Source organism: Mirounga angustirostris, unplaced genomic scaffold (assembly GCF_029215605.1).
Source record: "Mirounga angustirostris isolate CCGP_5_RB_7025 unplaced genomic scaffold, mMirAng1.0.hap1 SCAF_8, whole genome shotgun sequence".
Lineage (NCBI taxonomy): Eukaryota > Metazoa > Chordata > Mammalia > Carnivora > Phocidae > Mirounga > Mirounga angustirostris.
The window spans coordinates 47,194,867-47,207,792 of NW_026991716.1; the positions used below are offsets into that span (position 1 = coordinate 47,194,867).

The 12,926-nt window shown below is 43.9% G+C and overlaps 1 protein-coding gene across 1 annotated transcript in view; it reads right to left on the reverse strand.

Annotated features, from left to right (window-relative positions):
* PKHD1 (PKHD1 ciliary IPT domain containing fibrocystin/polyductin) overlaps window positions 1-12,926 on the reverse strand; it is a 453,232-nt gene that overhangs the window by 293,786 nt on the left and 146,520 nt on the right. Inside the window, exon 36 of the mRNA XM_064597023.1 lies at window positions 5,697-5,909. Coding sequence (XP_064453093.1) covers window positions 5,697-5,909 — 213 coding nt within the window. The remainder of the gene's footprint in view (window positions 1-5,696; window positions 5,910-12,926) is intronic.

Here is a 12,926-nt window from a genome sequence, read left to right on the forward strand (position 1 = left end):
GCACATTCTGCATGGAGCACTGGGTGTTATACGCAAACAATGAATCATGGAACACTACATCAAAAACTAATGATGTAATGTATGGTGATTAACATAACATAATAAAAATAAAAAGCAATAGAGCTACAAAAAAAAAAGGATGAGCTAGTAGAGTTGCTTTTAATCACCATTTTAGCAATGGAACTCTTTCTTCTAATGAAATATTACTTTGAGCTCAAACAGAGAGATAAGCAATGGATTACTTGAGCAATTTAAACCTTCACTGCTTGGCACCCAAACACTTCGCTATCTGAGGAACCCCTGAAGTTCCTCCAGGAAACATCTGGATTTTGTGGAGAAGGTGAAAACCAGGAACATGCTTCTATATGCGTGTCTACTCCATGTACCCAGTACCATGCTTCAAGACCGCCCGATGCCCTTCAGCAACTAAAATAGTGCCCGTGACACCATACTTATAAAAAACATGGAATTTAAATAAAGATACTTGGTACATTTAGAAGGAAAACAAACCATATCTAAACTCGCCTATTTAGTTTTTTCCTTATTTGTTCCTACCAAATTCTTACGTTCATAACAATCGCACTAGTGTTTTCCTCAACCATGCTCCCACATACCAGCTTTGCTCAGAAACTTATGTATATTTAATGCCAGTATCTTATAATTTCTTGAAAAGGACAAAGACAGAAGTCCATTCAAGGCCATAAGACTGCTTTTTCTCCTAAGAAACTGTCAGCCAAATTTCTCAGGGAGGAACTGGAAATGAAGTGAGAGACATTGATAAATTTCCCTGCTGAACAATCAATAAAAGCCCCACCATCCTGTTAGACTCCCACTGTGGAAGCAAGGGCCGTAATTACATTGTCAAAAATTCAAGTTGCCCAGGCTGACAGCGACCCCTTTGAAAAGTGACAAATGATTGGCACTCAGTTTGGGGTAGTGAACCTGGATTGGCAGACAGAGTGGGGAAAGAAAAAGGCACGAGTGAAATTTCCTTATTGACCACAACCAGCCAGACCCCAGACAGCCACTCTGGAGGCATCCTGAGACCCTAGAGTCACATTTAGAATCCCAGTGAGCAGCTGACAAGATCTCCTAAGCAATCTGAACCCCGTCAGAGATTCCGAAGGGAATAGCCCTGCCCCAATCCACTCCCAAACCCAGAGAAAGAGAATGATGGTGTCGCATGTGTGTGCGGGTATGTGTGTGTGCGTGTGTGTGTGTGCATGTGTGTGTGTGTGTGTACAAGTGTGTGAGAGTTTTCCTACATTAAAAGAAAAACATGAAATGTGCTTTCAACTCCATCGTTCCTTATGACAGCTTGAACAGCAAAGCCTGTTTGCTTAGCGATATGAATCCATGAGAGAAATCAGCTGGAGCAGAAGGGTTCCAGGGGGTAGCAATGAAGAAGGAGACGGGGCAGGGAGGGTGGGAAGGCCATAGTCCTGACATGCAGACCATTTGTGTGATTCTCCGTGACCCGAACTGGAGCTAAATTAGTACCCGTCAGTCAACCCTCTCACTGTTGGACGTGAGGGATAAAATGCCTCCAAAAAGACTCATTGCTAGGCAGTGCTCTGCTTCTGGCTATTCTGGGGCCCATGTAAATGGTTTCCAGAAGACTCTCTTGTAACACACCCAGGAACGGTGGTTTTCCACTGCTGGGAAGCAGCTGCACAGAGATTAAAATCAAAAGGTGTTCACTGAGCGGTGGGAACAGAAGATACCTGGGAATGTTGCTAAAACCTCTCTCTTGCTCTGATCAGAAGAGGTAGACAAGGAAATTAGTAAGGAGAAAAATCTCTAGGCAGGGCTGGCCTCATGCCAAATTTTGAGAGAGAACCCCCTCTCACTCTCTCCTCGCTAAAAGAAAATATGAGATAATTGGCATTGGGTCCTCACTGCTTTAGGGGGGTGGGGAGAATATAATAAAATAGCCGTAACTAACTCTGCTTGAGTGTTACTTTGGAGTAGTTCACAAGCAGCAAATCTACAAGGTGGGGACCATGTTTTCCTGGTTTTATGGAGCTTCATTTGCCCAAGGTCATGAGTGATTAGTGCCAGAAGTGGACAGAGTTCCGGTTCCAAAACTATTAACCACTAAAAACAGCATTTCTCCAAGTGTAGTCGGTGAGCCACAGGAATCAGATCACCCGTTGAAATGCACATTTCTAGGCCCACTCGGGCCCATCAAGTCAGACTGTGCGGGTGAGACCTAGAAACCTGGATTTTAAAAAAATCCCCTGGAGACGAGTCTTCTATGCACTAGGTGGTGAATCTCACTACATCATGCCAGGAAGCTGAGTGAACACCAGGTCATTAGGGATTTAGGGTGCGAAGCAGTGAATCAAGTTGCTCACTGTTTTGCATACTTGACAGCAAAAGAAAATTAGTTTTTCCCTAAAGGCCCAGTGTCACCAGACCCATGTCTGTCCCTGGGAAAAGGCCAGGGAAATTACGTAATGATTTTAGCCATGCTATACAGCGCTGCCGGAGGGGAATCTGAGACCTCAGGTGTGCAGGAGACAGGAGAGGGGACTGATGAGCTGCAGGCTGGGCAGGGTGGGGGGGATTCTCTGACAGACACTAAGGGAAGGGAACTCTCACTCGGTGACTGTGCTCTTTTCCACACAGTGTTTCCTTCAAATGAATGAGAGGCAGCGGCATCATTTCAGAGAGGACAATAGCTTGCTTTTACACGTGTTCACTGTGTAAGCTCGTGGTTCTCCAGAGAGCCTAGTTACTCCCATACTGGCAGCGCTCTGGGCAAATGGGTAAACCAGTTGCTGAGGATAACCTAACGCTGGGAATGCAGGAAAGGAGAGGGGGAGGAGGTGGAGGGAACAGGAGAAAGAGAAGGAAGGGAGGGAGGGAGAGGAGGTGTCTGCACTCTCAATATCCAGTAACGTCACAGGACTAAAGCTGCAACATTGATTTGTAACTTTCAGAATTCTCAAACCATCTGAGAAGCCTCTACTTTGCTTTGGTTGGCCCATATTGATTGATTATAAGCAATTGCATTAAGGATTTTCTTAACTGTTTAAACACAAAGGCTTAGGAACATAGGGTACCTTGAAAATGCAGGCACATAAAGGTTTATTTACGAGCTGTTTTGCTGATCCTTCATAATAGAACGTGAGCATGAGAAGGTTTGGAATGAAAGAAGCAGGCTAAAATGAATTAGGAGTCTTCACCCTTCTTTGGGTGTATTTCCATTTCTAGCAAGAGTTGAGCATCTGCATTACATAGGACAGTGGCTCTCAAACCAGAGGACCGCTGTTAAGCTTCAGGGCTCTTCAGACGGTCCGTAGCAAATACTGATCAGTGAGTGCCCTCTTGCTGTTCTGCAGCTGTGCTTCTTCAGTGGTAAACAACAGCACGTTGGGTTGGTAGCCTAACTGGGCTGCAGGGCTGCCGCAAGCACTTGGAGACCCCGGTGATGTGCCTCATGTGGATGCTGGACCACAACATCAGTGCAAGTTCTTACTGATGAAGCTAGGAGAAAAGAGTCCTCCATAAAGCAGAACTTAAGAATCAGTACTGTAGGGCACCTGGGTGGCTCAGTCGTTAAGCGTCTGCCTTCGGCTCAGGTCCTGATCCCAGGGTCCTGGGATCAAGTCCCCACATCGGGCTCCCTGCTCGGCGGGAAGCCTGCTTCTCCCTCTCCCACTCCCCCTGCTTGTGTTCCTGCTCTCGCTATCTCTCTCTCTGTCAAATAAATAAATAAAATCTTTAAAAAAAAAGAATCAGTACTGTAGGCATTTTAAATTTCTGTCCAGATAGTTATGGGGTTTTTTAAGCCTTACAAAATATATCCCCAGTGTGTAGCAGTCTGGCTGGTCCAAAGTCAACACTTACTAAACGCTTGATGAAAAGATTTCACTTCCTCTCGTAGGAAAGCCAAAAGAGGCAAAAGACTGCATTTTAGTGAACTGTGATTGAGGCCCACAGATTATACTAGTCCCCCCTTATCTGTGGTTTGGCTTTCTGTGGTTTCAGTTACCCGTGGTCAACTGCAGTCTGAAAACAGACGATCCTCCTTCTGACCTGGTCAGAAGGTCACCAGGAGCCTAGCACTACGCCACAATGCCTACCTCACTCCCCTCACTTCATCCCCTTGTGGAGGCATTTTCTCACCTCACATGATCGCAAGAAGGGTGAGTACAGAGCAGTAAGATATTTTGAGAGACCACATTCACATAACTTTCACTTCCATACATTGTTATAATTATTTTATTTTTGGTTATTGTTGTTAATCTCTTATTGTGCCTAATTTACAAAATAAACTTTATCATAGGTATGTATAGATAAGAGAAAACAGAGTGTATATATGTGTGTGTGTGTATGTATATATAAATAAATAAATATATATATAATTATAAATAAATAAATATATATATATATATATATATATATATGGGGTTTGGTACTATCCATGGTTCCAGGCATCCACTGGGGGTTTTGGGACACCCCCCCAACAGATAAGGGAGGGCTACTGTGTAATAGACAGAGCCTTGACAGAGCCAAATAGCAGACCCCTCAGCATAGCTACTTGCCCACGTCTAGAGTAATTAATCTATGATAGGTAACGGGGTTTTACATTGTCATGCCAATATAGAAATGCCAACGTCAATGACATCAAGTTTTGTGGAGATTGGGCCACTATCTGGAGGCTACATTTTGATTTCCCTTTTTTCTCATGCTGTGTAACCAAAAGTATGTTAGTATCCACTGAAAGATACATAAAGCTCATCATTTTATACTTACACATTTTCCAGTTGATACCGAGGATTCTCCTGGTACACTTAGTAATTTCCTGAATCTCAAGGAAAATAAAAATGTCCATTTTGCAAAGTGGGACTAAGTGATCAGAAGACAAAACCGCAGCAGAAACACATGTAGCCTAATTCCTGTTTTGGGGGGGGGTTTCCCCCAGAAATCCATAAGCACCCAACCCCCTGTAACAGGATTCTAAGTAGAACTCTAACTGAACGCGGCTCCCAGGAGGGGAAGACAGCCATGACAACAACAAAATAAAGTTGTCTCTATTTGATTTGTGATGCCATCAATGTAAATGGCCCATCAGTCAGTCTGCACTACACTATACTGCAGTTATAAACACCAATCTCAGTGGTTTAGGTTGACAAAATCATTGCCCATTCCCATTCAGGACAGCAGGAGGTGGGCTGCAACTCTGCCCCAACTGCCCTCATTCAGGTTCCCAAGCTGAAGGAGCCGCCCCTACGTGAGACAGGCTATTCACCAGCAGAAGGAAAAGGACGAATGGCCAAAGCAGTGTGATAGCTCTCAAAACTGCTACTTGGCCATTCAGTCTATCATTTCCACTCACATTCCTTGACCAAAGCAAGTCCACGGTTGAGCTTCATGTCCCAGTGGGACAGGGAAGTATGGTCCACCCAGTGGGAGGCACTGAAAGTCACCTGGCAGTTGGTGGAGGCATATAATCCTCTTACAGGAAGGGGAGTACATACTCGGGAACCAAATACACTCTGTCTGCCACAGGACTCATAACAACTAATATTTCTTATTTAAGGAAATAGTGCCCATGCTGTCATTACCTTTGTTGTCTCAGCAACAAATAGCCAAAGATTTTTAAGAGGTTTTACCATTTGCCCATCACTAGCAGATTGTCTAGACACCGTTCTACCTCATCTCTTCTGGTAAACTGTCTCACTCACCATGCAGGGAAAGAGTTCCATTCCTCACAGCCAGGAACTTGACACCATATGGAAAGAAGGGAGTAGAGTGGGAACTCCCATAGAGTTTGATCTCAGCTTTGCCTTGGAAGGGCTTGTCCTCGGATCCAATCCGGAGCTCTCCACCATCAGTAATGAGGATGGAGTGTGCCCTAAGCTCAATGGGTCCTGGATCCATGAAAATCAGCTTGCCTCCTAATGACCAGAAAGAAGATTGTCAGTCCTTCGGAGGATAAGGTCCACCTCCTATTGATAGTGCCAACATCTGATGAAATCCTCTGCATTTATATACTTTTGCTGCAATTTAGACTTATTTTATCTTGTTCTCTCTTTTAGAAGCACAAGAGAATATGGATTGGACCCCCAAGGGTAGAAGCCCTATACTAAGCCAGTGTAGGCTAGCTATCACTATTCACTGCAACTTTATTTATGTTATTTTTAATGGTAATATCCCAAATGCCCAGCAATTTAGGGCTGGCTAAGTAAGGGAAGAGAAGGTCACCATTTTAGTCACCTAGCAGCAGACAAAAGAAGCATATAAAATTAAGTTTAGAACTACTAAGAAACAAGTGAACAAGGAATAGAAGAAAATATGTCAAAATTACAAGAATTATGGTAAAAGGAAATGTAATTAGGACTACCATCATGGCATTTGCAGCACTTTAGCTGGCCAACATCCATTTTGCTTTACTTTTGATAAGAGACCCAAATTTCCTTAAGAAATTGCTCTGTGCCACTGAACAGGGTGGAATGGGACTATCAATCACCGTATCCCATCCTACCATAGCCTAAGTCATATACCCAGGCTTCAAATGGAAATCTGGAACAAGAGGGAATAGAAGACTGGAAATGTTTAGAGTTTAGTAATTCCAGTGGTGGCATCTAAAGGAGCCTGAAAAGAGTTGCGTTTCTGAGGCCCCCTGCCCTCACCTGCAAAGTTCCTTCAGAATACCCTGATCACTATCACTTCTACACCTGATTTTCCAGACTCTCCCCTCAATTCTGTAAGCAACCCAACATATTCTCAATAAACTTCCTTCTATAAAAGAAAGTCGGTTTCTGCTATTTATAATCAAATAATCTTAAACTGATACAGATAGGTTTCCTCTATTATCCAAATTTTCTATAACATAGGAATATTATTTTATAATAAAATTATATTGTGAGAATAAATACTTAAGATATTAAAACATACTTTCACCTCTATAACACTTCTCTTTAAAAGGATTTAGAATATTTGCATTCCGTGCAGAATTTTCCCTGTAATGACAACATAATTAAAGCAGCCCATGTAAACAACCACTTTAACCTGCATGAGTTACTAAATCTATCTCCCTCCTGTATGTCGTTGGCAAAAGTATAGGACGAGACTCTTCTATCCTGTAACAAAGTGGTTAGAGTTGTGACTTCATACTAGAACAGCCAGGGGTCCTCTTTTCCACATCCTACAACAACGTCCCATCCCATTCAGAATAAAAGTCAAAGTCCTGGTACTGGGCTCCAACAGGCCCTTCATGATTCACCACCCACCTCCAACCCCCCTGCAGCGTCATCTTGTGAGCCTCACACCTTCCCTCACCTGCCCTGCACATGCGGGCCCGCTTGTCAGCTCTCCAGCAGGCCTCAGTTGCTCCCTTACCGCAGTGTTCTTCTGTCAGGCATCCCTGTGACTCACTCCCTGTTGTTTCCAGTCAAATGTTGACTTCTCGTGGAGGCCCTCCCTTTCCAGTCTATATAAAATAGCATGCTCTAGCCCCTTACCCAAAGACATTTTTCTTTATAACACTTACCATCAGGTATATTATATATTTACGTGTTTATTGTCTGCCCACCTCTCACTAGAGGCCATGCTTTGTGAGAGCTCTTCTCTGTTTTGTTCACTTCTGTATTGCCAGTGTCTAGAACAGTGACTGATAGATGGTTGGCACTCAATATAGAATTGTGGAGCAAATCAATATATGGTTATATCATTTTGGAGAATCTGATTTAAGTATCTGAATTTCCTTTATGGACATACACACACACACACACACTCTCATTTTCTCGGAGAGGATGTTGTTATTACATGTAATCTATAAATCCATACATTGTCTCAATGAGCCAAAGGTAGGCAAAGGATGTGAAGAGGCAACATGCCAGAAAAGAAATGGCTCAAAAAGCAGATTCTTCTGTCGTAAGGAGGGTCTCAGTGAGTGAGTGGCAGTGAAAGCCAAGACTCTTCAGTTGCTAAATTTTGTCCTAAGTCCAATGCGCCAGGTTACTGAGCCGGATCGCTGTTCTCCAGAAATCACAACTGGAACGACTCAAACATGCACTGGACGAATGAGAGGGACAGAAGAAAAAGGATAACATGCATTTTGTCATTTTTGTTTACCTCTATCTTAGCACAGAGATAGTGATCAATATACATTTGGCCCCACAGTCAAATGTGGAGGCCACCTCACCCCTAACCTTCAGCTCCAACATTGCACTTCGACTCTCCTCAGCCTTCTTCATTGAGCCTTCTAGTCTCGCATCCTAAAGCCCAAGCCACACGCCATCAGCGACAGTCCTAGGAGGCTGACGTGGACTCGACCCCTGAAAGTGTTCTCTCCTTGCAGCTACAATTTAGAACATGGCCCACGTGGGTATCCAGTTTCTCCCTCGGGAGGATGTGCACGGTAAAGGTCCTTCCCTCAAAGAACTATGATGAGATTTCTTGAAGTGATGCTTGTAGATCGCTGGTTTCGGGTCTGACACCTGTTAGACACTTAAGGTAATGGTGGCAGTGGCTACTGTCAGACTCATCTGCTCGCCCCCCACTGTTGCCAGTACTACTCATTTACACAGTTCCTCCAACACTCAAGCATTACCGGACCACCTCCTTGCAACGTTTCGCCACTGGCAGGCCCACCTTTCCTTCTGACACCTGGCACAGCAATCGCGCACTCGGGTGAACTATCTGAGAAGCGAGCAACTCTCCTTTGACCTATAGGCTTGATGCTGGAGCAGCAACACTTCCAGACTTCCAAAGGACCTACTGGCGATTTGGACTTTAATTTTCCCTTCCACTGTCATTCCAATGGCAAGAATAATCGTTAGAAATGCAATAATAATCCTTAATTCTGCTGTGAACGAGAGGAAAGAAATGTGACCTGTTTCCTACAACTTTTCATTCCAAGCCACATGTCATTAATGTCCCAACTAATTCTCTTCAACTGGTGGGCCGTGGATTTGCATGGCATGGCATGCCCCCTCCATTACAAACAGGCAGGGAATCTGAACTGACCTTGATGAGCAAGTGGTGGAAACAGGCAGCAGAGTGTCTACTGGCCTCTGAAGGACCCTCAATAAGTCCCATAAAATTGCTGGGTCTCCCCATTACCCAGTTTCCAAATCTGTCCTACTCTGTGCCTGGGGATGGTCTGTTTTTTCATTATTCACATGCAGAACAGAACCATGCATTCACTGAGATTCCTTCCAGCTCTAGAACATTGGACATCTACATCTTCAAGAGTGCACTCGGGTGTGCCAATACTGGTGGGAACATGGAGCTTGTGTTTTCCTGACACCACCCATCCTGCAGGGGACTTTGAATTTCACTTGAGAAAAGTATCCCATACACAATCAGAAATCCAAATAATACTACACGGAAAACAAGGGTGCTAACACTTACTGAGCACCTACCCTATGTCAAAATCTTTAGACATGTTGTCTGAAATGACCATCAAAACAAGCCTACAAGGTCGATATCACACCCATATTTTGCAGACCAGAGAGCAGGCTGGGAGAGGGGGTCTGTCTCAGCCTAAAATAAGCCAAGCCAGCATTCGAGCCCAGGACCACCTGCCAGAAGAGCTCATATTCCCTCCACTTCTGCAAACCCTCCCAGGGTGCTTTTTTATTAATTAGAATTATCATAGTTACATTTAAGGAAAAACACATATTAGCTTAAGTTAAGTTTGCCTGTGGCTTGTTTATATACGATTTATTTTCACTTTGTTAATGTAGATATACCTCGCCTCATTCCAAACAGGATTTGAGGCAGATTACAAGGATTAGCGGGTGAATTTATAAACCTGGGCTTTGTTCCTTGTCGCATCAAGCCAACTATTCAACACACTAAAACAAATTGGTAGAAATCTAAAAATGTCATTTACTGATGGGAGCTAATAATGATGCTAACGAAGGGAGAAATCTCAGCCCAAAGAAAATGAATGATTTGTGTTGGCAAGAGTACTAAAAACAGGACTAATTAATTAATATGATAACCATTATTCCCAGCTAAAAAGCCTCCCCTCCTTCCTTATCAGCGGCAAGGATAAGGAAATCTAGGTAAATTAAGAAGAGAGTTTGATGAGGAATTCAGCTCTTTTTAATTGAAATAATTAAAAGCGATAACCAAAATGAAAGCTTCTTAGTGTGAAGGAATGGAAGGTTTATACTCAAGCTAGCCCTGCACCGAGGCCCTGAGTGTTGCATCCTCACACTTTATTAGCTTAAAACAAATATCCAGTGGGCCAGTGCAGAGCGTAGTGGCTTCGTATGGGAGGGCAGAGAGAGGACTTTATTCCTCCACTTTATAGAGCTTGACCACATTTCTGAACACTGAAATAAAGTGCAGGGCTGAAAGTGGCCTGTGGCCATGACCCTTCAATGGCTTGTTATGATTGTTCATGAAAGCCAGGTCTGTCCCACAAGTGACCTTGGGTAATTTCATAAAAATCAATCAACCATCATGATTGTTACTTCCCCTCTAAAATAAATAAATGAACACAACTTTTTTACATGTAATCACTTCTTTCCATTAAACATCCCTTTTATTTCTTTTAAAGGGAAGTCAAAGAGACTTTTAGCAGCTAGCTAATGTTTGCAAAGTACATCAAAACCCGTTTTTGGCTAACCCTACAATTAGCCATCCTCTGTAACAACTGCAAAACGATTTGTTGTTCGTGTTTTAAAAAAAAAAAAAAAAGAAAAGAAACACTGTTCTAGCTATTTTCCCCCTCACTGTAAAAATTTGGAGTATAAATATTTTACTGCACGACAGACTCTCAAAGAGCCGGCTATACCTTCCATCCTCAATTCTTTCCCTCCCGTTCCTTGAGCCCGCCCCAGCAGGACTTTTGCCTGGCAAGTGTATCAGAACTGGACCTGTTATGGCCACAATGGCAACCACATTGCTGAATCCAAGGCCCGATGCTCTGTTCTCACCTGTCCTGAGTGGCCAGCACTATCTCACACACTCGGTCACTCCTTCTTTCTTGAAACTCCTTCCCCTCCCTTGCCAGTGCTGGTTTTCCTCCTCCCCACCCCCCAAGCCTCCCCTCCCAGCTTCCCCGACCGGATTCCTCCCGATTGTCCCAACTACTGGCACCTGGAGCGTCTCCAAGTAGCAGGATTCTTGGGTGTGGGTCAAAGAATTAGGTGGATTAGAACATTTGGAAGATTGTAGAGACATAAGCTCTAGGAATAACTTTAAGAAGTGTGAAGGTCCTGATATGAGGAATTCTTAATTGCAGGAAACAAACTGAGGGTTGCTGGAGTGGGGGGTGGGGTGGGAGGGATGGGGTGACTGGGTGAGAGACACTGGGGAGGGTATGTGCTCGGGTAAGCGCTGTGAATTGTGCAAGACTGTTGAATCTCAGATCTCTACCTCTGAAACAAATAATGCAATATATGTTAAAAAAAAATAAGAAGAAGAAGGTAGCAGGAGGGGAAGAATGAAACGGGGGAAATTGGAGGGGTAGACGAACCATGAGAGACGATGGACTCTGAAAAACAAACTGAGGGTTCTAGAGGGGAAGGGGGTGGGAGGATGGGTTAGCCTGGTAATGGGTATTGAGGAGGGCACATTCTGCATGGAGCACTGGGTGTTATGCACAAACAATGAATCATGGAACACTACATCTAAAACGAATGATGTAATGTATGGGGATTAACATAAGAATAAAAAAAATATAAAATAAATAAAAATAAATTTTAAAAAAGTGTGAAGGTGGTAGATGAAGATGTCATTATGTCATTTTTAGGAGACTCGGGGGAGAAAGGGTGCAGAGCAAGAGTGCACTTGTTTAGGTGAATAGCAGGTGATAAAATGAACCCAGGGAGAGTGACTCCAGGGTTAAGCAGAGGGAAAGCCAGAGGTGAATGGAAGCAAGACCCAGGCAGGCATCTGAGGACTTCAATTAACTAGATCAATCTATAACCCAAACTATATCATTCATCGCTCAAAGCCTGAACTACCTAAATTTTTATATGTAAATTATCCAGTTTACTTATTTTTATTGATTAACCTCCACTCAGCTTTTTGTGTCAACTGCAAATAATTCCTTAAAATGTTTAGTAGCCTGTATCTGGTTATCTTTCCAGTTGCTATGCAGTCAAATAGATAGGGAGGCTTGTGGAATTTCCTTTCCCTGGAGAATTACAGATGACTATCCATTCTGGATGGACAGGCCCCCTCTGCCTGGGTAAGAAGGGCTGGCAGAGTGATCCGGGCACATTGCTGCACCCTACTGTACCATGTGGCTGGGGAGGGAGGCGTCAGGAGGAGGTGAGAGAGTGGGGGAAAAGGTAGTAGTGGGGGAAGCCAGCCACAGCCCGAAGCCTGCGTTGTGTTGGGGATGCACACAGCTTCCTTTGTTGGCTAGATCCGGATTAGGCTTGTGCCTGATCCACTGGAGCAGAGCCTGGAAGCCTTCGAGGTGGGCTTGTCCCCAGCCAGAAAGGCGGAAAATCAATTTGGCTGGCAAACGAGAGCCCCCAAGAGCTCAGTGCACGCTCCATAATCCTATCCACTAGCAGCTCAGGAAATAGATGCCTGAGCCCTCACATATTCATGGGGGATGTGAGGTATAAATCAGGCTGTAAGGACTGGGGGCAAAGGGAATGGACTCTCTGGCTGGCTACTAATTAATCAAGCACAGAACACCTAAACCTAGCAACCTGGGAGTGAGCCAGACACACACACCAGCACAGGCTGCGGCTGCTGCTTTTCCTGATAGTTTTTTGGGGGGGGGGGGTTTCATTTCAATTAAAATAGATATCGAATGAAATTTTCCCCCTTAGCTGATGCTGCTTATGCATCCCCCTGTTCTTCCTTTAATTAAAAAACATGCTTATTGCAATACTTGCCAGAATCACTTTAACGGTATTTTAATTGTAATGTCTCTGCCTGATTAAAAAAAGAAAATATGAACTAGAAAGTGTGGGCAAAAGGTTCTCAGGATG